Below are 25,937 nucleotides of genomic sequence, written 5' to 3' on the forward strand. Positions count from 1 at the left end.
TGAGCATCCATTACCATCTAAGCACATGGAAGGAGCTGATAATACAAATGTATAGTAATATGTATATATAAGCCTGTCTGATTATAATCAAACTACAAACTGTGAGTAAACAGATGTTTTGTTACTTCAACTTTAAAGTGACTCAGCAGTGAATTATTCTGGGGTGTATGAGAGAGAGATGAAGAAAGAAATTAACATTTCTAAAGCTGAAGCTGTGTGTACTAAAATCTGCTAATTATTTACTACAAATAATCCAACAGACTCAACGTGTAATTAAACTCTGGAATTCATTGCCAGAGAATGTGGTAAAGACGGTTAGCTTAGCGGAGTTTTAAAAAGGTTTGGACAGCTTCCTAAAGGAAAAGTCCATAGACCATTATTAAATGTACTTGGGGAAAATCCACTATTTCTGGGATAAGCAGTACAGAATGTTTTGTACTTTTTTTGGATCTTGCCAAGTACTTGTGACCTGGATTGGCCACTGTTGGAAATAGGATGCTGGGCTCGATGGACCTTTGGTCTTTCCCAATATGGCAATACTTATGTACTTATGCCCATATAAACCAGGGCAAGTGACATCGGCCACAAGTGCTTAATTTGTTAGCCTCCCCTGTTCAGTAAGCCATCTCCTGATTTGTTGGTTTATCTCTGCCACACCCCTGGTCCAACACCGATCTCCAACACCGTGTGGGCTGGGGATAATATCAGACCACAAAAATGAGGGAACCAATCCCGTATAATCATCAAGTCGTCCATGACCAAATTAAGAAGTTGCTTGGAGGTAAAGGCCAACAAATCATTCCCGCCAAGATCACAAGATCCGTGGATTTTCCTTCTCTTTTTAAATGCCACATCAAGGGGACCAGGTCTTGCCAGTATGTTCCCTGGTCACCCTACCACGAAGACGTACTCCCTGCGTGACTAATTCCAAGTGCAGCCCAAAGGGCTATTCCACCATTCTGTGAGCCACCCAGTATATAAAGGATCTATTTCAAATATAGATTGTCCACCACACCAGCAACAGGAAATAGAAACTAAGTGGAAGCAAGCAGAAGTGAAGAAGACGTGACCACAACTGAATGAGAGAATAAGGAACCCAAGACTTTTCTTCATACTCCTGACATACCCCTTAAATGCAGCAGATCTCCATTTACCAATGCGCTTGATAACCTCCTCAACCAATCCCGTCGCCTCTGCACCAATGTAAAAGGAGTGGGGGGGGGGGGGGTAAAACAGGAGGGATCAAAGCCCAGGAATTGAACAATTCTCTTGAATACCAAAGCAAATTGGTACCTAGTCAGTGGTAAACCAACCTCATGCAGAAAAAAAGGGAAATCAGGCTGAATGAGGTCTGCTAGCAAGATACTCGGAAATATTATGCTGAGGATAGGTCACAAGACCAGCCGTGTGGCGAAGAACCAAAACTAGGCCCTTGCCAGGCTGATCAGTTTTGGACCTAGCCACTGTAATATGAACCAGGTCTGCAGAAAGCTGAACATAGCCTGACAGGAGGTCCCCAGTCGGCCGCAAGGTCCGGGGAACCAATTCACCCACCCGCAAAGCAGCAAAAATAAACAAAAGGCCGCTTGAAAAAGAACAACCTGGAACGTAGAAAAGGCAACAGAAGATAAGGCATGCCAAAAGGCCAAGAGGACTTCGTGCATCTATAAAATAATGAGTGGAGTGGAAAGGGTAGACGTGAATCGCTTGTTTACTCCTTTCAAAAATGCTAGGACTAAGGGCACGCAATGAAGCTACAAAGTAGTAAATTTAAAACGAATTGGAGAAAATGTTTCTTCACTCAACTTGTAATTAAACTATGGAATTCGTTGCCAGAGAATGTGGTAAGCTTAGCGAGGTTTAAAAAAGGTTTGGATGGCTTCCTAAAGGAAAAGTCCATAGGCCATTATTAAAATGGACTTGGAGAAAATCCACTGCTTATTTCTAGAATAAGCAGCATGAAATGTATTGTACTGTTTTGGGATCTTGCCAGGTACTTGTGACCTGGATTGGCCACTGTTGGAAACAGGATGCTGGGCTTGACGGGCCTTCGGTCTGTCCCAGTATTTATTTATTTATTTGTTACATTTGTATCCCACATTTTCCCACCTATTTGCAGACTCAATGTGGCTTACATAGTACTGTAAAGGCGTTTGCCAATTCCGGTATGAACAAATACAGTAATGTTGTGGTAGAATAAGGTTTGTATGTACAGACACATTAGGGAATCGTAGAGACAGGCCCGTGCCAAGGGTCTATGCCGCCCCCCCGCAGACGAAATGTTGGCGCCCCCCCCCCCCCCCGCAGAAGAACAGTTGGCGCGCGCGCGCCCCTCTCCCCCCCCCCTTCCCCCCGTGAAGATGATCGCTGCGCGCCCTGGGGGCCTTTAAATCTTTTACTTGCAGTCGCAGCAGCGTCTGTGAAAACGGAGCGCTGCCGACGTCTCCCTTCCCTTGCACTTGTTGGTTCCCTCAGTGTCCCGCCTTCTTCTGACGTCAGAAGAAGGCGGGACACTGAGGGAACCAACGAGTGCAAGGGAAGGGAGACGTCGGCAGCGCTCCGTTTTCACAGACGCTGCTGCGACTGCAAGTAAAAGATTTAAAGGCCTCGGCATCGCGGGGTGAGGGTAAGCACTGTGGTGGCGCCCTCCAGAGGTGGGCGCCCTCCTGCGGTGCTTACCCCGCTTACCGCATCGGCACGGGCCTGCGTAGAGAGGAAGAGTTACTATATGTCCATTACGAACTTTGGTTTTGTTGTGTTGCAGGGTACAGGCATTTAAGTTGGGTCGGTAGGGTATGCCTTTTTGAACAGGTTAGTTTTTAATGATTTCCGGAAGTTTAGGTGATCAGAAGTTGTTTTCACGGCTTTTGGTAATGCGTTCCATAGTTGTGTGCTTATGTTTAGCCTTATCGACCTCCCACCCAGGAATTCCGTGAAGTCCTCCCGCACCTATCTCACTCTCCACTTTCCAAACTGCAGGAACTTGATATAAGCTGCTCTTTGCCTCTTCGTTCAGCTACACATGCCCCCGTTTCTGGAATGCTCTACCATCAACGTTAAAAGAGACAGCCGAACACAGTCTGTTCAAGAAATCTCTAAAGACTTACCTGTGTGATCGTTCTTACTCCACTCCTGCTTGATCCCCTGCATTCCCTCATTCCTCTCCCCTGTTGACCCCCTCTCTACCCCTCCTCTACTCTCTACTCTGTCTTGCATATGTATTATTATATATATTGTACTTTTCCTACAACAATGTAAGCCACCTAGAGCCTGCCTTGGTGGGATTATGTGGGATATAAATGTTCACAATAAATAAATAAATAAATACATGTAGGAAACGCTGGATGCATAGGTTGATTTGTATTTGAGTCCTTTGCAGCTTGGGTAGTGGAGATTTAGGTATGTTCATGTTGATCCTGTTGTGTTTCTGGTTGGTAGGTCTATGAGGTCTGTCATGTATCCCGGGGCTTCACCGTAGATAATTTTATGAACCAGGGTGCAGATTTTGAAAGCAATACGCTGTTTGATTGGGAGCCAGTGCAGTTTTTCTCGGAGGGGTTTGGCGCTTTCAAATCTCGCTTTTCCAATGGCAATACTTATGTACTTATCCGTGCGTGGGAGTCAGGAAGCGAATGTGGAACCCTACCCTAGGCCTTAAACATCTGTTGTATGAGAAAGCTACCCACAGGGCTTCTTAAGCCAGAAGCTTTAAGTAGGAAGGCAAAACCTGCCAAGAGTTGCACCACTGCTCCCTTGGAAAAACCCAGGGATTTGATGTAGAGGAAGGTATTGCACCAGCTGCTCATCCAAAGATTCGCCAGCCCCAGATGCATTAAAATGCAAAAAAGGATCAATCCTTATAAAGCCTTACATATAAGCGTTCCAAGTGGACTGATTTTTTCAGCATTGACCAGACGTTTTCCTCCAATGATTCATATTAGGAGCTGTGAATGGAGCCCCGGGTGGGAGGAGCCCAGCAGGGAAAAGTCATGAGTCCATCTAACATTTGAGAGTGCCTTGATTTGTGGGATCTCAGTGTGGGGTGGGGCTGATAATTATTATATAAGGGAGGGCAATATTGTACAATTTGTCTTTGGTAGCCTGTGTTTGAGAGCTTCTATACCCCCGTCAAGTGACCCGGTGGAAAGAGAGAGGGGTACCTGTTGAGGCAACCCTGGCAGAAGAGCAGGATCCCAAAATTTGGGCTGGGGTGGCTCAGGTCCCTTCCCGGCAGCGGCAGCTCCAGCTGCCATGTGGCTGGACATCTCACTCCAAGTCCGACCCTCGCGGCAAAACAAAAAAACAGCACGAAACCGTGTTAACACCACTGTCGGCTCCCTTCCTCTTCCCTCTCCAAAACAGGAAGTTACATCCTGAGGGGAGGGAGGAGGAAGGAAGCGGGCAGCGGCATGCACAGGGCTATGGCCCCGCGCACGTTTTCAGAAGTACATAAGTATGGCCACACTGGGACAGACCAAAGGTCCATCAAGGCCAGTATCCTGTTTCCAACAGTGGCCAATCCAGGTCATAAGTACTTGGCAAGATCCCAAAACAATACAATACATTTTATGCTGCTTATCCCAGAAATAAGCAGTGGATTTTTCCAAGTCAATTTAATAATGGTCTATGGACCCTTTTTAAACCCCGCTAAGCTAACTGCCTTTACCACATTCTCTGGCAACGAATTCCAGAGTTTAATTACACTTTGAGTGAAGAAAGATTTTCTCCAATTCGTTTTAAATGTACTACTTTGTAGCTTCATCGCATACCCCCTAGTCCTAGTATTTTTGGAAAGAGTAAACAAACGATTCACGTCTACCCAGTCCACTCCACTCATTATTTTATAGACCTGTATCATATCTCCCCTCAGCCGTCTCTTCTCCAAGCTGAAGAGCCCTCGACGCTTCAGCCTTTCCTCATAGGGAAGTCATCCCATCCCCTCTATCATTTTCGTCGCCCTTCTCTGTACCTTTTCTAATTCCACTATATCTTTTTTGAGATGCGGCGACCAGAATTGAACACAATATTCGAGGTGCGGTCTCAGCATGGACCGATACAAAGGCATTATAATGTCCTCACTCCTGTTTTCCATTCCTTTCCTAATAATACCTAACATTCTATTTGCTTTCTTAGCCGCCGCAGCACACTGAGCAGAGCATTTCAACTGCCCGCCGCAAGCATGAGGATCACAGAGCATTTCAACTGAGGATCGCAGCTCATGGTTCTTGCTTCAGGCCACCAAAATACCGGGCTGGGAGGAGAAAGGAGTTCGGCAACAGCGCAGGCAGGGCTGCAGCTCAAAGAGGTTAGATTGAGAACAGAAGACGCATTAAGTCAAGATTCCTCGGAGGTTTGTCTCTTTCCCCTACCCCACGCAGCCATCGTCCCAAACAAAGCAAACAGTCCTTTGAGCTGCTGCATCCATCTTGTCGTTCTTTCATGTTGGTAGCATGTTTATTTAATCTCACTTATATGTTCAAACATGCCAGCTTTTCATAGGTAGAGTAGTAATCTACTATAATAAAACTCACCCTCAACGTTCTGAAGACAACGTTCTGAAGTCACTCAGTCACTCACTGAAGGGTTCATGGATTCATGGTGGTGAAGCCACAACACTGACCATGTCTCTCTGCCCCGCCCTCGCATGACGGACCAATCAGAAAAAACACCCTCAACATTCTGAAACACAAAGGACCATCACAACACCGTTCCCAGGCAACACTAGGCAACGTAAGACGGACCAATCAGAGGAAACTACGTGACAATAAGGGAGGAGCATTCCCCAGCAGAATGGCTCATTATCTGTGCAGCACGGAGAGCACAGAACAGCCGCTGGAACGAGAAAAGAATATTCCTGCTGTGGGTATGTGCAAAAATAGACCGGGGGGGGGGGGGGGGAAGAAATTTTTAAATGCCTAATGCCAGTACTGAAGAGTGCCAGAGTGCCTATAGCACAGACTATATTTGGGATCGCTTGACATGGAGTCAGAGGAGCTGGAAAACAACGTGCCCGTCACCATCTGGGACGTGGGCGAACAGGACAAGCTGCGGCCCAGCTGGAAGGATTACCCGCGACCCAGCCAACAGCAAACAGCGACCAAGGAAGGGGGAGGAGTACTCCTTCCCTGCCTAGGAATCGCTGGAGACTGGCTGCCAAACTAACGAAACAACTGCACACCGACGCACCACCTCCATCATTCAAAAGGCATCCACTCTTTCTTCAACAGAAATGCAAACTAATAATACAAAACAAACAAAGAATACATGGTTTCTCAGGCGGCTGCAGGTAACTCCCCACCCCCTTCCTCTTCCCCTTTTGCCGAAGCGGCCAAGGACGTGCCCAACCATCCCCAGCCTCAGGCAAGCTGTCTCCCACCTCGGGGATTCCCCGAGCACCCCGAAAAAGATGGCGCTGATTCCTGCAGCACATAAATGTTCCAGCATTCCCCTGCAGCCGTCAACAACCTGCACACACACCGCACCCTCTCACACACACACACACACACACACACACACACAAAATAACTCTGTGACACACACACACACACAAAAAAAACCACATGCTAGCACCCGTTTCATTGGTTTCGGAAACGGGCCTTTTTTACTAGTTTGTTATAAATCGTAATTAGTGTGTCATTTGGAGGAGGGGCTGGTTTTAGGGACACTCTAGCACGTGTTGGATTCATGCAGAGATTTATTTTCTCCTGATCAAGAGCCACTAAAACAGCTGCTCAGCATCCAGAGTTTCTATCTATTTATTTACTTATTAATGAGATTTATATCCCACATTAAGTATGAATTAGGCTGAAACCTGGGAGCATTTAAAATCTTTTTTTTTTCCTGTGCCCAGATCAAGAGAAAGATAGTCGGCATCCTTGCCAGCTAAGGTATGCCTAGCACGCCCTCATAGGGGCGGAGGGGAGAGTGAGGAGTGCGTTGCCCTACAATCCACCTGCCCCCCCCCACCACACACACACACATTGTACGGCTGGCTATGTCCAGAAAGAGAGCCTGTTAAACATTTTCCAGCACACCACTGGGAGGATCCTTCCACATGGTTAAGGCAGATGACCAAATTTGAATAATTTTCCCTTTAAAACTCTCTCACATTTTTCCAGTAGAAGCTCAAGGTAGATCAAATTCAGTAAACTCCTAGGTGACATGCAACCCTTATGAACTTTTCAGTCACTTTAATACCACTGGCTACCTTGCCGAGATTTGGCCTGTGTGTTATTTAACAACATCACCACGTGAAGGTGTTCAGCAAAACTTGGAAAGAACAATTTAAATCTATTCAACTGTTCAGTCTTCCCTCAGACTTGCAATGTGGATCCTGCAGTGTTTTCTCAGATGTTTTATTCAACAGAAAGTTTGCCACATACAGTACACGTAAGTGATTTCTCTCCCGTGTGTCTTCATTGATGTTGGTTTAGCTGAGACTTGTTACTGAAAACTTTATTCCAGTCAGTGCATTTAAGAGCAATTTAAATCTATTCAACTGTTCTGTCTTCCCTCAGACTTGCAATGTGGATCCTGCAGTGTTTTCTCGGATGTTTTATTCAACAGAAATTTTGCCACATACAGTACATGCAAGTGGTTTCTCTCCCGTGCGTCTCCATTGATGTCGCTTTAGCTGGGATTTGTTACTGAAAATTGTATCACACTCAGTGCATTTAAACGGCTTCTCTCCCGAATGGATCCTACTGTGTATGACCAGGTATGGTTTGTAACGGAAGCACTTACCACACTCCACACAGGTAAATGGTTTCTCACTCGTATGGACCCTTTCGTGCCTTCTCAGCTGTGATTTTTCACTGAATAGTTTATCACACCGAGAACACTGAAATGGTTTGTTTCCCATGTGAATTTTTTGGTGACTTCTCAGGTACGTATTAGTTCTGAAGCTTTTGTCACATTCACTACATTTAAAAGGTTTCTCTCCCGTGTGAGTTCTCTGGTGCAAAATTAAGCTATATTTTCTCCCAAAACTTCTTCCACAGGTTTCACACAGAAAGCATTTCTTCTCTTTCTCTTCTCTCTGGTAGAGTTCAGAATTTATTTCATGACTGTTGTTAATTTGGAAGGGTCTCTGGTGTTCAAGGATGTTTGTCAGCTCGCCGCCACTTCCCTCGTACTCTGGTGAGTCTCCTGCAGGATGTCTCCACTTCTTCCCCGTTTCCTGGTGATGTCTCCAGGTTTCTCCCCCGTCATGTCTTGATTGTTTCGGGATCACTTTCAGTTCTCTAGGACGATCTTCTCGCTTCTCCTCTCTCTTTTCTTCCACCGTTTCCTCTATCACATCGTTATCTGCAGGGTTAATAAAGAAGGTGTTAGTCAGGTATTTATGACCATGGAAAGCTACCAGTGACCACGGGCCAGACTGTCAGTATCTGTGGAAAAACCCCACCTTCTGTATCATTCCCAGGGGAGTAGCCAGACACCCCATTTTGGGTGGGCCTGGGCCCAAGATGGGTGAGCAGAAAAGCTCCGCCTTGTCCCACAAGTGATTTGGTCACTCCCTCTCTTGTCTGCATGCCATATGGTCTCTCAAACATCCTCCTCCCCCTCAGGGCCGCCAAGAGACTAGGCCAGGCCCGGGGCAAGGCCGCCCCCCCTCTGCCCCACCTCCGCCCCCTCCTGCCGCTGCCGCCCCCGTTGCTCCCCCCGCCGGAAGTCCGCAGTCTCATCTGCCTGCCTCCACGGCTCCGGGCCCCCTTCATTCAAAGCGGCAGGTGAGACCGGGGACTGCAGCGCCAGCGGCCTTGACCCCGGCGCCAGGCCCTCCTTGGAGGCCCGGGGAATTCTGCCCCACCCCCATCTCGGTGGCCCTGCTCCCCCTCATACCTTTTAAATAGCAAATTTTTACCAGCAGCGAGCAGCAGCTAATACACACTGCTCATGTCGGCCCCATAGCCTTCCCTCAGATGCAACTTCCTGTTTCCAGTAACACATCATAGTTGTAGTGCTACTGGATGGGCCTGGACCCACCCGGGTCCACCCTTGGCTACACCACCGATCATTTCATAATATACATTTCTTACAAAACCAAACTGACAGAAATCACCAACGAAATCAAACTCAGCTTCAACATCATGGACTCATGGGCAAAGGCATTTCAACTAAAACTCAATAAAGAAAAAACACACTGTCTCATCCTCTCATCACAACACAACGCGGTCATCCCCACAAGTATCAACACCCCCAGACATCACCCTTCCTATCTCAGACAGCCTGAAAATCCTCGGAATTACAATGGACTGTAACTTAACGCTAGAGAGCCAAGCGGCATCCATAACAAAGAAAATGTTCCACTCAATGTGGAAACTCAAACACGTGAAACAATTGTTCCCGAGGGAAACCTTCCGCAACCTGATACAATCAATGGTACTAAGCCATGTAGACTACTGCAATGGAATTTATGCGGGTTGCAAAGAACAAACCTTAAAGAAACTTCAGACCGCTCAAAACACGGGAGCTAGGCTTATCTTCGGAAAAACACGATTTGAAAGCGCAAAACCCCTCCCCGAAAAACTGCACTGGCTCCCAATCAAAGAATGCATTGCTTTCAAAATCTGCACCCTGGTCCACAAAATCATCTATGGCAAAGCCCCAGGATACATGACAGACCTGATCGACTTACCAACCAGAAACACATCCGATTCAACACGAAGATATCTAAACCTGCACTACCCAAGCTGCAAAGGACTTAAATACAAATCAACTTACGCATCCAGTTTCTCCTACATAAGCACGCAACTGTGGAATGCACTACCAAAAGCCTTGAAAATAACATACAACCACCTAAACTTCCAGAAATCACTAAAAACCAACCTGTTTATAAAGGCACACCCCACCGATCCAACTTAAATGCCTGATCTCTGCAACACAACCAAACTAAAGCACGTAATGGACATAACACAACTCTTCCGTTCTCCGATTCCCTAATGTGGCTGTGCCACATGAACTTGATCTTACCACAACATCACCCTGTATTTGTTCACACCGGAGCCTGCAAAGGCCTCTCCGGTACTATGTAAGCCACATTGAGCCTACAAACAGGTGGGAAAATGTGGGATACAAAGGTAACAAATCAAACATATAAACGGCAAGTGACCGACTCGCCTGCAAATGCGCAGTACAGTCGGAACGCTGAGAGTGTAGAAGTCCAAGCCCCGCCTCCACCAACAGTACAGCCCAATAGGGAGGAAGGCTTGGACATGGGCGTGGAAATCGGAAGAGGAGGAAGCAGGGAGGGAAGAAGGGGTGGAACTGAGGGAAACAGACGCTGGGGGGAGGGCAGGGGAGAGAACAGTGTTGGTGGACGGTGGGGGGGGGGGAAGGCCATAGGAAAACAAAAAACTAGCCCGTTGTTACGGGATTAACAGCTAGTAAATAAATAAATAAACTCTGTGACAGCACTTCTCTTCACCACTGCCCCCAGCTGACTACCACAACATTACTGTATTTGTTCACACCGGAGCTTGCAAAGGCCTCTCCGGTACTATGTAAGCCACATAGGTGGGAAAATGTGGGATACAAATGTCACAAATCAATAAATAAAATAATTAATAGTACAGAGCTCGATTTGGTCCTGGCCTCTATCGGCAGCCAATGCAACTCTACAGATAATAGATGAACTGAGTCAAATTTATGGTCTGAAAATATAATCCTGCTCGATTACAGTTTTACAAACATCCAATGTAAATCATGTTGCAATAATTTATCCTCGTAGCTTTTCTTTGTAGCTTTTCTTTGAAGTGGTGCAAAGAAAAGCTACGAGAATGGTAAGGGATTTGCGTTACAAGACGTATGAGGAGAGACTTGATGACCTGAACATTTATACTCTGGAAGAAAGGAGAAACAGGGGTGATATGATACAGACGTTCAAATATTTGAAAAGTATTAATCTGCAAACGAACCTTTTCCGGAGATGCGAAGGCAGTAGAACGAGAGGACATGAAATGAGATTGAAGGGGGGCAGACTCAAGAAAAATGTCAGGAAGTATTTTTTCACGGAGAGAGTAGTGGATGCTTGGAATGCCCTCCCGCGGGAGGTGGTGGAAATGAAAACAGTAACAGAATTCAAACACACGTGGGATAAACATAAAGGAATCCTATTCAGAAGAAATGGATCCTAAAGAGCTTAGCCGAGATTGGGTGGCAGAGCCAGCCGGTGGTGGGAGGCGAGGATAGTGCTGGGCAGACTTATACGGTCTGTGCCAGAGCCAGTGGTGGGAGGCGGGGATAGTGCTGGGCAGACTTATACAGTCTGTGCCAGAGCCAGTGGTTGGGAGGCGGGGCTGGTGGTTGGGAGGCGGGGATAGTGCTGGGCAGACTTCTACGTTCTGTGCCCTGAAAAAGACAGATACAAATCAAGGTAAGGTATACATAAAAAGTAGCACATATGAGTTTGTCTTGTTGGTCAGACTGGATGGACCATGCAGGTCTTTTTCTGCCGTCATCTACTATGTTACTATGTTAAAAGATTAAAGTCTGAACTAACAGTCTAAATTTCGCTGGTTCAAAATGCTGGTGAATAGATCCACGTTTTTTAAGCCTACCCAATGTACCTGAATGTAACTCGCCTTGAGCTACTACTGAAAAAGGTGACATTCAAAGGGAACCCAGTCTTTTCAAATGGACCAATTCAGAAAACCGTAGGGGCCCTTTTACTAAAGCCGCCGCGTAAGCGTCTACATGCGTCCAACGCGGGCCAAAATGGAGTTACTGCCCAACTACAACGTGGCTCTTGCGGTAATTTCATTTTTGGCTCATCCAATACACATGTCTGAAAAATATTTTTTTATTTTCGGGCGCGTGTAACAGACTACTACTACCTATCTTTTCTAAAGCGCTACTAGACGTACGCAGCGCTGTACACTTGAACATGAAGAGACAGTCCCTGCTCGACAGAGCTTACAATCTAATTAGGTCAGACAAACAGGACAAATAAGGGATAAGGACAAAGAGTAGCAAGATTCTGTGCGGAATCCCAAAGAGTACGAAGATTCCGGAACCCCACAGTAGCAAGATTCTATGTGGAATCCCAAAGACTACTACTACTTATCATTTCTATAGCGCTACTAGACGTACGCAGCGCTGTACACTTGAACATGAAGAGACAGTCCCTGCTCGACAGAGCTTACAATCTAATTAGGACAGACAAACAGGACAAGTAAGGGATAAGGACAAAGAGTAGCAAGATTCTGTGCGGAATCCCAAAGAGTACGAAGATTCCGGAACCCCACAGTAGCAAGATTCTATGTGGAATCCCAAAGACTACTACTACTTATCATTTCTATAGCGCTACTAGACGTACGCAGCGCTGTACACTTGAACATGAAGAGACAGTCCCTGCTCGACAGAGCATACAATCTAATTAGGACAGACAAACAGGACAAATAAGGGATAAGGACAAAGAGTAGCAAGATTCCGGAATCCCAAAGAGTAGCAAGATTCCGGAATCCCAAGACTACTACTACTACTTATCATTTCTATAGCGCTACTAGACGTATGCAGTACTGTACACTTGAACATGAAGAGACAGTCCCTGCTCGACAGAGCTTACAATCTAATTAGGACAGACAAACAGGACAAGTAAGGGATAAGGACAAAGAGTAGCAAGATTCTGTGCGGAATCCCAAAGAGTACGAAGATTCCGGAACCCCACAGTAGCAAGATTCTATGTGGAATCCCAAAGACTACTACTACTTATCATTTCTATAGCGCTACTAGACGTACGCAGCGCTGTACACTTGAACATGAAGAGACAGTCCCTGCTCGACAGAGCTTACAATCTAATTAGGTCAGACAAACAGGACAAGTAAGGGATAAGGACAAAGAGTAGCAAGATTCTGTGCGGAATCCCAAAGAGTACGAAGATTCCGGAACCCCACAGTAGCAAGATTCTATGTGGAATCACAAAGACTACTACTACTTATCATTTCTATAGCGCTACTAGACGTATGCAGTACTGTACACTTGAACATGAAGAGACAGTCCCTGCTCGACAGAGCTTACAATCTAATTAGGACAGACAAACAGGACAAATAAGGGATAAGGACAAAGAGTAGCAAGATTCCGGAATCCCAAAGAGTAGCAAGATTCCGGAATCCCAAGACTACTGCTACTACTTATCATTTCTATAGCGCTACTAGACGTACGCAGTACTGTACACTTGAACATGAAGAGACAGTCCCTGCTCGACAGAGCTTACAATCTAATTAGGACAGACAAACAGGACAAGTAAGGGATAAGGACAAAGAGTAGCAAGATTCTGTGCGGAATCCCAAAGAGTACGAAGATTCCGGAACCCCACAGTAGCAAGATTCTATGTGGAATCCCAAAGACTACTACTACTTATCATTTCTATAGCACTACTAGACGTACGCAGCGCTGTACACTTGAACATGAAGAGACAGTCCCTGCTCGAGAGAGCTTACAATCTAATTAGGACAGACAAACAGGACAAATAAGGGAATATTAAAGTGAGGATGATAAAATAAGGGTTCTGAACAAGTGAACAAGGGTTAGAAGTTAAAAGCAGCATCAAAAAGGTGGGCTTTTAGCTTAGATTTGAAGACGGCCAGAGATGGAGCTTCACGTACCGGCTCAGGAAGTCTATTCCAGGCATATGGTGCAGCAAGATAAAAGGAACGGAGTCTGGAGTTAGCAGTGGAGGAGAAGGGTGCAGATAAGAGAGATTTACCCAGTGAACAGAGTTCCCAGGGAGGAATGTAGGGAGAGGTGAGAGTGGAGAGGTACTGAGGAGCTGCAGAGTGAATGCACTTATAGGTCAATAAGAGGAGTTTGAACTGTATGCGGAAACGGATAGGAAGCCAGTGAAGTGACTTGAGGAGAGGGCTAATATGAGCATAACGACACTGGCGGAATATTAGTCATGCAGCAGAATTTTGAACAGATTGAAGAGGAGAGAGATGGCTAAGTGGGAGACCTGTGAGAAGCAAGTTGCAATAGTCTAAGCAAGAGGTGATAAGAGCGTGGATGAGGGTTCTGGTAGTGTGCTCAGAAAGGAAAGGGCGAATTTTGCTGATATTATAGAGAAAGAAACGACAGGTTTTAGCAGTCTCCTGAATATATGCAGAGAAGGAGAGGGAGGAGTCGAAGATGACCCCAAGGTTACAAGAAGCTCAGTCTTGGTCATGTTTAGTTTCAGATGGTGCTGAGACATCCAGGCAGCAATGTCAGACAGGCAGGCTGATACTTTGGCCTGGATTTCGGCTGAGACGCACACCAAGTGGCATTTGATGCGCATAGGTCATTACCGGCCGGATTCTTTACTGCTACTTCAATGGCTGGCGGTAAGGTCTCAGACCCAAAATGGACGTGCGACAATTTTGATTTTGCCACACGTCCATTTTCAGCCAAAAAAAAAAGGCCTTTTTTACAGGCGCGCTGAAAAATGGATTGGCGTGCACCCCAGAACCCGTGCCTACACTACCACAAACCATTTTTCAGCACACCTTAGTAAAAGGACCCCTTAATTCCCCCCCCCCCCCCAATTCAATTTAAGACGATGAGCCGAAATCCAGTCCTTGGATCAGTTGTACACATTCCCCAATTTTATTCAAGGTAGTAATCCAATCTCCATTCAATAACCATAGTAACATAACGTGGAGGGGCATAATCGAACGTCGCCGGCGATCTATTTTGGCGGCAGCACAAAAGCTGGCCGGAACCGTATTATCGAAAAAAATGGCCGGCCATCTTTTTTTTCGATAATGCGGTTTAGCCCGGCCAAATGCCAGAGTTCGCCCGGTTTGAGATGGCCGATTTTGTTTTTCAGCGATAATGGAAAAAAATGCTGGCCATCTCAAACCCGGCGAAATCCAAGGCATTTGGTTGTGGGAGGAGCCAGCATTTGTAATGCACTGGTCCCCCTCACATGCCAGGGCACCCTAGGGGGCACTTCTAAAAATGTTTAAAAAATACACAAATAGCTCCCAGGTGCATAGCTCCCTTACCTTGGGTGCTGAGCCCCCCAAATCCTCCCCAAACCCACTCCCCACACCTCTACTCCATTACCATTGCCCTTATGGGTGAAGGGAGGCACTTACATGTGGGTACAGTGGGTTTTGGGGGGTTTGGAGGGCTCAACACTTAGCACCACAAGTGTAACAGGTAGAGGGGGGGGATAGACCTGGGTCTGCCTGCCTGAAGTGCACTGCACCCATTAAAAACTGCTCCAGGGACTTGCATACTGCTGTCAGGGACCAGGGTATGACATTTGAGGCTAGAATAGAGGCTGGCAAAAAAGTGCTTTATTTTTATTTTTTTTCGTGTGGGAAGGGGTTGGTGACCACTGGGGGAGGACGTGGAGGTCATCTGCCATTCCCTCCGGTGGTCATCTGGTCAGTTGGGGCACCTTTTTGAGGCTTGGTCATGAAAATAAAAGGACCAAGTAAACCCGGCGAAATACTGCTTAACGCCGCTGTTTTTTCCCCTAATGCAGTCCATTGGTTTGAGTCTCTTATTGCTAAATTGCTTTGTTGAACAGGAGACTGGCGAGGGGACGGGGTGTTGATGCTGGATGATGAAGGGAGGAGAGAGAGATGGGGAGACATAGGGGCAATGTTGGATGGTGGTTGGGGGCAAGATAATGGGGCAATGTTGGGTTGGGGCAGAGAGAGAGAGAGAGAAGTTTTATAAGTCAAAATAAAAACAAATATTTTGTTTCATGCAGATCTCTTTTGTTTAAGCATATTTTGTTCTTGTGATGACTTATACTGTGCCAAACTTGAAAACTCTTATCTCTATCTGGTCGTTAATAAAAGGAGCTCATTGTGAACACTATCCCCCCTAACAAGTTGTTTTGTGGCTGTACATGAGGAATTGTGATATTATGATCCCTTGTTTCATATTGTTGATGGTCTGTGTTTTCCGTACGGGTGGTATATTGGTGCCCATCTTCAAGTCTTTGCTTAAAGCCCACCTCTTCAATGCTGCCTTCGGCACCTAACTCTTACCTTCAGGATATCCAGACCCCCAATTTGACTGCCCCTATCGAACTGACTATTCACTTGTCCTTTAGATTGTAAGCTCTTGGAGCAGGGACTGTCCTTTTATGTTAAATTGTACAGCGCTGCGTAACCCTAGTAGCGCTTTAGAAATGTTAAGTAGTAGTAGTAGTAGTATTAGGCTCTGCCCAGTGTAATATTTACAGTGCCACCTTTTCATGCATAATGTTACTTCGCTAATGTGACCATTTCATTTTGGGATTTTCCATGGATGGAAATAGCAGTGTTTAATAATTGATAACATTTTTTTAATAGTATACATTGGTTAATATATGCTTTGAGCAACCACTTTTTATTCTTTGACATATGAAACATATCTAATATCTAAATGTAATAAATGCTATTTTTTATTTATTTTATTTGTTGCATTTGTATCCCACATTTTCCACCTCTTTGCAGACTCAATGTGGCTTACAATACATCATGGATAGTGAGAATACATGAGAAAGTATACCTTTAGTAAAAGCATAGAATTTTTGGTAACATGATAATGATAGAACATGGAAATATTTTAACAAGCAACATCTTAAGAGATATTTAAGAAATGTATATGAATTATAAAGAAAATCTACATCTATATATATAAAACTCACCCTCAACGTTCTGAGGACACTGACGTCAGTGAAGCCAAGCCCTGACTTCCCTCAAAAAGGTTCGAAGGTTCGTGGTGGTGAAGCCACCAAAATCGCTCCGGGCCCTGCCCTCGAGGGCGGAGCAAGGGCAGAACAACAAAGGGGTTGGCAGGGAGGGAGGCAGGGGTGGGTGGGAAATCGCTACGGGCCCCGCCCTCGAGGGCGGAGCAAGGGCAGAACAACGAAGGGGTTGGCAGGGAGGGAGGGAGGCAGGGAGGCGGGGGTGGGTGGGAAATCACTACGTGCCCCGCCCTCGCGTCAAACGTCATGACGTTGAGGGCGGAGCAATGCCACAACAACGAAGGGGTTGGCAGGGGGGGGGGGTGTTGCCGAAGAAAACCTTGCTAGCGCCCGTTTCATTTGCTCAGAAACGGGCCTCTTTTACTAGTTTAGTAATAAAAGAGGATCTTGGGTAACATGATAATGAAGAAGCATGTTAGTACAGAAGTTCATATTTGTTGCTCTTTGTTGTACGCCTTGTTGAAGAGATGGGTCTTCAGTAGACTTCGGAAGTTGGTTTGTTCATAGATCGTTTTTAGGTTTCGCGGCAGCGCATTCCAGAATTGTGTGCTCAAGTAGGAGAAGGTTGACGCATGCGTTAGTTTGTATTTAAGACCTTTACAACCTGGGAAGTGAAGATTAAGGAATGTCTGGGATGATTTTTTGGCATTTCTGGGTGGTAGGTCTATCAGGTCTGACATGTAGGCTGGTGCGTCTCCGTGAATGATTTTGTGAACTAGGGAGCATATTTTGAACGTGATGCGTTCTTTGAGTGGGAGCCAGTGCAGCTTTTCTTGTAGAGGTTTGGCGCTTTCATATTTTGTTTTGCCGAATATGAGTCTAGCTGCGGTGTTCTGAGCTGTCTGAAGTTTTTTGATTATTTGCTCTTTACAGCCAGCATAGAGTGCATTGCAGTAATCTAGATGACTGAGTACCATTGATTGTACCAGGTTGCGGAAGACGGCTCTTGGGAAGAAAGGTCTTATTCTTTTTAGTTTCCACATTGAATGGAACATCTTCTTGGTTGTGTTTTTCGCGTGACTCTTGAGTGTTAGGTGTCGATCGATGGTAACTCCAAGGATTTTTAGGGTATCTGAAATTGGAAGATTCAGTTTTGGTGTGTCAATGGTGGTGAATTTGTTCATGTTGTACTGCGAGGTGAGTATTAGGCATTGGGGTTTTTCTGCATTGAGTTTCAACTTGAATGCGTCCGCCCATGTGTGCATGATGTGTAGGCTTTGGTTGATGTCACTGGAAATTTCCTTTAGATCTTGTTTAAATGGAATGTAGATCGTTACGTCGTCTGCATATATGTATGGGTTAAGGTTTTGGTTTGATAGTAGTTTCGCCAAAAGTATCATCATTAAATTGAATAGTGTCAGTGAGAGGGGGGATCCTTGTGGTACTCCACATTCAGGTATTCATGTAGCTGATGTTGTCAAATTGGATGTCACTTGGTATGATCATGTGGTTAGGAACCCCTTGAACCAATTGAGAACATTTCCTCTGATTCCGAAATATTCAAGGATATGTAATAGTATTCCATGGTCAACCATATCGAAGGCGCTAGACAGGTCAAATTGTAGCAGTAGTATGTTCTTGCTGGTTGCAGTCATTTGTTTAAATTTATTCAATAGAGTAACTAGTACTGTTTCTGTGCTGTGGTTAGACCGAAATCCTGACTGGGAGTCGTGTAGTATTGAGAATTTGTTTAAGTAGTTTGTGAGTTGTTTGGTTACCATTCCTTCTGTTAGTTTGGTAATTAAGGGTATGGATGCTACTGGCCTGTAGTTGGTTAGTTCACTGGCACTCTTCTTTGCGTCTTTGGGTATAGGAGTGAGTAAAATGTTTCCTTTTTCCTTCGGAAAGAGTCCAATTGGTAACATGTAATTTACGTGATTTGTGAGGTCTGTTATGAATTGGTGAGGGGCAGATGTCATAAGGTTGTTAGGACAAATATCTAATTTACAATGAGATTTAGCAAATCTTTTGAGCGTTTGCGAGATAAGATCCTCCGACAGTGGCTCGAATTTGGTCCAGGTTCTGTCTGCTGGGTATACACCAGGGTCTGGATCTAGACAGTTGAGGAGTATGGCGTAGTCGGTGGTGCTGGCTGGTATTTTAAGTCGTAGTTGTACGATTATCTCATTGAAGTATTTCGCGAGATTGTCTGCTCCTGGTGTGTCTTTGTTGTTGGTTGTAATTGGTGTGGTGTCTAGTAGTTTATTTACGAGTTGAAAGAGTTTGTGTGTGTCTTTGTAGTTCGGTCCGATTTCATTTTTATAAAATATTCTTTTAGTTTGCTTTATGGTATATTTATATTTTCTTTGAAGTTGTTTCCAAGCGTTAAGTGTTGGATCATCTTTCTTTTTATTCCTCGCACGTTCTAACCTTCTGACTTGTGTTTTGAGTTTTTTCAGTTCTTCGGTGAACCATGCTGTTGAGTTCTTCCTATGGGAGGTTCTGGTTTGCATTGGGGCAATGTTGTCTAGTATTGTTCTGCATCTGTCGTCCCATTCCAGGAGGAATTGGTTTGTGTCTGTTTTTGTTGTCCATCTGTTGTGGTATATCTGTTGCCAGAATATTACCGGGTCAATTTTTCCTCTTGTGGTGTAGGTTTTTCGTTCTTGTTTGTTGGTTGTGACTATTTTACTTTTTTTTTTTTTCTGTGTGTTGTCAGAAAATTATGGATATAAGCCCCACCCCTAACCCTGCCCCCTTTAGCCTCCCTAAACAGTTGGACCCCTACACCCCTTCCCGTGCACTCCGCTCCATGGATAAATCCTTCTTATCTGTTCCCTTCTCCACTACTGCCAACTCCAGACTTCGCGCCTTCTGTCTCGCTGCACCCTACGCCTGGAATAAACTTCCTGAGCCCCTACGTCTTGCCCCATCCTTGGCCACCTTTAAATCTAGACTGAAAGCCCACCTCTTTAACATTGCTTTTGACTCGTAACCACTTGTAACCACTCACCTCCACCTACCCTCTTCTCCCCCTTCCTGTACACATTAATTGATTTGATTACTTTATTTTTTGTCTATTAGATTGTAAGCTCTTTGAGCAGGGACTGTCTTTCTTCTATGTTTGTGCAGCGCTGCGTACGCCTTTTGTAGAGCTATAGAAATGCTAAATAGTAGTAGTAGTGAATTGAGGGGGCATATGACAAAGTTAAGAGGGAATAGGCTTAGGAGTAACCTAAGGAAGTATTATTTCACACAAAGGGTGGTGGAGGCGTGGAATGGCCTCCCGGTGAAGGTGGTGGAGTTGAGGACTGTTCCAGAATTTTAAAAGGCATGGGATAAGCATGTGGGATCGCTTAGGAACAGGAAGAATTAGGGGTTATAGAGGATGGGCAGACTGGATGGGTCATATGGCCTTTATCTGCCGTCATGTTTCTGTGTTTCTATTTATCAATTTTATATTAATTTGGAGTTTTTCGGCTTGACTGGTGGTATTTTAGAATTGGTATTTTTGTTTTATATTAATGATTGTTTATATAATGCTATACTATACATGTTCTAATATTCTACTAAATAGATTCTAAGCAGATAACAACTTAGGGGGCCCTTTTCCTAAAGCCACGTAGGCGTCTACATGCACCCAGTGCACGTCTTATTTGGAACTACCACCCGGCTACCATGAGGCCCGGGTGGTAAGTTCATTTTTTACATGTGTCCACTATCAGGCTTATTTTCGAAAGAGAAGGGCACCCATCTTTCAACTCAAATCGGGAGATGGGCGTCCTTCTCCCAGGATCGCCCAAATCGGCATAATTGAAAGCCGATTTGGGGCGCCCTCAACTGCTTTCCATCGCGGGGACGACCAAAGTTCACAGGGGCGTGTCGGCAGCGTACCGAAGGCGGGACGGGGGCGTGGTTAAGAGATCGTCCTCGGCCGATAATGGAAAAAAGAAGGGCGTCCCTGATGAGCATTTGGCTGAATTTACTTGGTCCAATTTTTTTCACGACCAAGCCTCGAAAAGGTGCCCGAACTGACCAGATGACCACCTAACAAACTAACCTTAACAAAGAAACGACAACTAATAAAGGTCCACACAACACCAAACACAAAAGACCCATTCCAAACAATCCAAGTTGGCTACATCAACACCAGATCTGCTGTAAATAAAACAGAAATAATATCAGACTGGATCATGTCAGAAAACCTTGACCTACTCTTCATCACTGAAACCTGGATCCATGACCAAAAGGACCCCATAATTCTAGACCTATGCTCACCAGGATACAAAATCACACACTGGACCAGAAAGGAAAAGAGAGGCGGTGGCATAGCACTAATCTATCGATCCCACTTCACCACCGAAATCACTGCCGAGTCCATAACATCCCAACTTGAAATTGCCTCAATCAGAATCCACAACAAAACCCTACGCGATCATTTGAATTGTGTCTTGTTTTACAGACCTCCAGGTAATTGGAACGAAGGCCAGACCAACTTCATGGACTTCATTTCAAACACATGTGCAACCAACTCCAATATACTAGTACTGGGAGACATCAGCCTTCACTTAGAAGACTCAAACTCTATTAATGCATGAGAATGTAAGGAATTCCTCCACTTATGGGATCTCAACTGGCCACAAATGCAAACAACCCACGTCAAAGGGCACACACTCGATCTCATCTCACATAAACTTTCAACAGACCAGAACATAACAATAACAGATATTAGATGGACAGAAACACCCTGGACCGATCACTACAAACTACACCTATCCCTACACTGGCGGAAGAAAGGTCTACAACGAATACATGAACACACATCCTACAGCACAAGAGGTCATGTAGACTCGAATACATTTTGGCAAATGATGTACAATAACGAATGGACAGCACAAACGGACTCCATATACTACCGCATAGAATGGGATAAAAGATGCAAAAGTATACTAGATGAAATAGCACCCCTACGAACAAGAACCTCACGTAAGCATAACTCAATACCATGGTTCAACGAGGAACTGAAAAAACTAAAAACACAATCCAGGAAACTTGAACGAGCATGGAATAAATCAAAAGATGAACATACACATAACGCATGGAAACAAATACAAAGAAAATACAAATACGCAATAAGACAGACCAAAAGATCATACTATAAAACCAAAATAGGGCCTGATTACAAAGACACGAAGAAACTATACCAACTCGTGAACAAACTCCTAGACATCAGCTTGGTCACTACAATGAATACAGACATCCCATCTGCAGATAAACTTGCCAAGTATTTCAATGAAAAAAATTATAAACCTAATCAACTCACTACCTCAGAAAAACACTGACATTGATAACCCGTTTGGCCAGCAGCGGAGCCCTGGGTTTTCCACTAACCTGAAGGGAACTGCATATCCCCTCTAGATACCTAATCACCCCAATCCTTTATCTGCTCATGACAGTTCTATACCGTCCAAGCAGTGGTAACTTCCCCAATTAGAAAGGAGCCCAAAATGCAGTAGATATAGTAAGATAGTTTATTAGCATTATCATCTTACCCAATGATGGTACAGGCAAGCAGGTATTCATATGGATTGAACAGCAGTTCAGGACTCGTCTATCACCCCGCCTTCTCTGGTAGCCTTCCTTCTCTTGTCTGCCCTAATACGCTCCAGACTGGTCCTTATATACCATTTTGGCTTCATTGGTTCCAATGGACCCAGCTGTCTCAACAGGGCTCCTAGCCCTTATCAGTTTAATTAGAATGACTTCACATGTTCTCAAGCCCTAAGTATAAACAAAATCTCTTGAGAGCCCATCTGCGAGATGATCTCACAGGTCATGTTGCCCTCTTCCGCTCCACCCCCTCCCCTTGGTGTGCTTACCCCCCTTGCATCCGACCTTCTAATGACGTGCATTAGCCCTAACAGCTTTGCTCTGTAACTTCTCACAGGTGCCAGTTTCCAAGAGCAAAAACCCCTTCCCTTGCCAGTTCAGCACTTGCTAGAGTGAAATGTAACTGTGTCAAAGGTGATCACTGATTCTTACAGGCTAGCTCTCTTTTGTATCAGAGATGATTTTGATTTTAAGAAGCCTAGCTCTTATTATGAGCCATTGGCCTGTATTTTACTGAGAGCAAGGGCTAGTAAGGCTAACATATTTCTTCATGAGTTGGACCCAACCACTGGAGAATACCCGGCTGACCGAACCTGGTCAAACTTCGCCCTCCTGACCGTTGAAACAGTCACCCAGGCGATCAGCAAGTTCTCCAACACTCACTGTAAACTAGATACCTGTCCCAGTTACCTAATGAAATCCGCCCCTGACCTCACATCCCACCTAAATTACATGCTCCAACAAGGTCTCTTCCCTAAGGAAAATGGCAACATCCTACTCACCCCGATACCAAAAGATACCAAGAAAAAAACAAATGAAATCACTAACTACCGCCCAGTAGCGTCTATCCCGTTGGCAGTCAAACTGATGGAAAGCATGGTAACCAAACAACTTACAGAGTATATAAGCAAATTCTCAATATTACATGAATCACAGTCGGGATTTCGCCCCTCCATAGCACAGAAACAGTACTACTCACTCTCCTAGCCAAATTCAAGCAAGAAATAGCAATAGGCAAAACCATCCTCCTCCTCCAAGTTGATATGTCGAGTGCGTTCGACATGGTAAACCACAATATACTAATAAGACTACTAGATAAGTTTGGGATTGGCAGAAACATAGTCAGTTGGATCAAGGGTTTCCTACCCACAAGAACATATCAAGTAAAAGCAAACTCAAACATATCATCACCGTGGAAAGCAGACTGTGGAGTACCACAGGCAGGGCCGGTCTTAGGGTGAGGCGACCAAGGCAACCACATAGGGCCTTGCGCTCAAGGGTGCCCCAAGCGGTGCGCCTGAACTCCGCCCTAACTGCCCGAGTTCCAGTCCCCCTCCCTCTGAATTTTAAAAGTCATCTAAGTTACCTTGTCGGGGTTACGGCAGCAGGCGGCAGCAGTGTAAAGCATGTGAGTTGCTCGGCACTTCAGGAGCCTTCCCTTCCCTCTCTCAGCTCTGGTCCCACCCTCCCGCTCTTGTGGAAACAGGAAATGAGGGTGGGAGTCGGGACCAGAGCTGAGAGAGAGAAAGGAAGGCCCCTGAAGCGCCGAGCTCGCATGCTTTTCACTGCTGCTGCCTGCCACAGTAACCCGACGAGGTAAGATGATTTTTAAAATTCGGAGGGAGGGCGGGAGGCCCCTGGAGCTCGGAGGGAGGCCTCGGAGGGAGGGGGGCCTTGGCGCTCGGCCTTGGATCTGGGAGAGAGGGAGGGGGACCTTGGAACTGGGAGGGAGGGAGGGGGGCCCTTGGAGCTCAGAGGGAGGGAGGCCCTTGGAGCTCAGAGGGAGGGAGGGGGGAGGGCCCTGGAGCTCAGAGGGAGGGAGGGGGACCTTGGAGCTGGGAGGGAGGGAGGGATGGTCCTGGAGCTCGGAGGGAACTCAGAGGGAGGGGTGGCGGCCCTGAAGCTCAGAGGGAGGGGGCCCTGGAGCTCAGAGGAGTGGAGCTAGGGTGGGGCAGGGCTAGGATGGGGCCCCATCAAATTGGTCTGCACAGGGCCCTGCACTTGCTAAGGCTGACCCTGACCACAGGGCTCACCGTTATCACCGACCCTCTTCAACCTAATGATGACCCCAGTAGCCAAGTCCTTATCCAACCAAGGCCTCAACCCTTTTATCTATGCAGACGATGTCATAATATACATTCCTTACAAAACTAAACTGACAGAAATCACCAACGAAATCAAGCTCAGCATGAACATCATGGACTCTTGGTCAAATGCATTTCAACTAAAACTCAATAAAGAAAAAACACACTGTCTCATCCTCTCATCCCAACACAGCGCAGACAACCCCACAAGTATCGACACCCCAGATTACACCCTCCCTATCTCAGACAGCCTGAAAATCCTCGGCGTTATAATGGACCTTGACCTAACACTGGAGAGCCAAGTAAAATCCACTACAAAGAACGCGTCGCCAAAAGCCCTGAAAACGACGTACGACCACCTAAACTTCCGGAAAACACTGAAAACCAACTTGTTTAAAAAGGCATACCCTACTGATCCAACTTAAATGCCTGATCTCTGCAACACAACAAAACTAAAGCACGTAATGGACATAACACACCTCCTCCACTTTACGATTCCTAATGTGGTTGTGCCACATGAACTTTATCTTACCACAGTATCACTTTGTATTTGTTCACACCGGAGTCTGCAAACGCCTCTCCGGTACTATGTAAGCTACATTGAGCCTGCAAATAGGTGGGAAAATGTGGGGTACAAATGTAATAAATAAATGACCCGCAATAAATCAGCACCTGTGTTTGCTAAAACCGCTGATAATGTAATCCTTACCTAGAGACATCAGGATCTCGTAATTCTCCTTCATCACCTCCCTGTAAAGCTCCTTCTGCTCTTCGTCCAAATACTCCCACTCCTCCTGGGAGAAATAGACGGTGATATCCTCAAACATCATTGCCATCTGAAACGCAAACCAGAAATGCACTTAGTGATATGTGAAGGGAATCAGAATGCGTTCAATCAGTGCTTTCCAACCACTGTTGCTGTCAGATCTGATCACGTGTGCCACAGAAATGTGCCACTGTGTGATGGTCAGGTCCTGACAGCACATGAGCCACACTCTGCGAACAAGACTGAACATCTGTCCTCTTAGGCTTCCACAGCTGGCATTACGATTGTGGCAGTCGTCCGGGTCTTGCCATGTCTGAGTAAGTTGAACCAACGTTTCGGCCATCGTGATGCAGTGGCATAGCCAAGGGTAGGCCCAGGTGGGCCCAGGCCCACCCACTTTGGGCTCAGGCCCACCCAGTAGCAGCATACCTACGATGTGGCTGGCAGGGATCCCCAAGCCCCATCAGCCAAAAACTCCCAGCAACTGCCTCTCCTGCATACCTTGTAAATAGCAGATCTTCGCCTGCAGTGAGCAGGCGACTGATACATACTGCTCACACCGGCCCCACAGCCTTCCCTCGTTTTCCCAGAAAGAAGAAGTTGCATCAGAGGGAAGGTTGTGAGGCCAACATGAGCAGTATGTAGGGTTACCATCTGTCCGAATTTACCCGGACATATCCTCTTTTTGAGGACATGTCCAGGCAACCGGGCAGGTTTTGCCAATCTGCCCATTTGTCTGGATTTCTGGACAAACGGGCAGGCTGCCTGTCCTATGCTAGCCTCCTGGCCCTCCCTTCCCCTTACTTACTACTCTACTGCCCTGGTAGTCTAGTGACCTCTTCTGCCT

At 45.8% G+C, this 25,937-nt stretch overlaps 1 protein-coding gene across 1 annotated transcript; it reads right to left on the bottom strand.

Moving 5' to 3' along the window:
• Nucleotides 1-6,788: 6,788 nt before the first annotated feature.
• LOC115462411 (oocyte zinc finger protein XlCOF15-like) lies at nt 6,789-25,062 on the bottom strand. The gene is made up of 2 exons (XM_030192429.1): nt 25,034-25,062; nt 6,789-8,307 (listed from the first exon to the last, which is right to left on the bottom strand). The coding sequence occupies exons 1-2, from the start codon at nt 25,041-25,043 to the stop codon at nt 7,556-7,558; spliced, it is 762 nt and encodes a 253-aa protein (XP_030048289.1). The 5' UTR covers nt 25,044-25,062; the 3' UTR covers nt 6,789-7,555.
• Between the last annotated feature and the right edge of the window lie 875 nt (nt 25,063-25,937).

The sequence above is a fragment of the Microcaecilia unicolor genome, chromosome 1, assembly GCF_901765095.1.
Source record: "Microcaecilia unicolor chromosome 1, aMicUni1.1, whole genome shotgun sequence".
In the NCBI taxonomy this organism is placed as follows: Eukaryota; Metazoa; Chordata; class Amphibia; order Gymnophiona; family Siphonopidae; genus Microcaecilia; species Microcaecilia unicolor.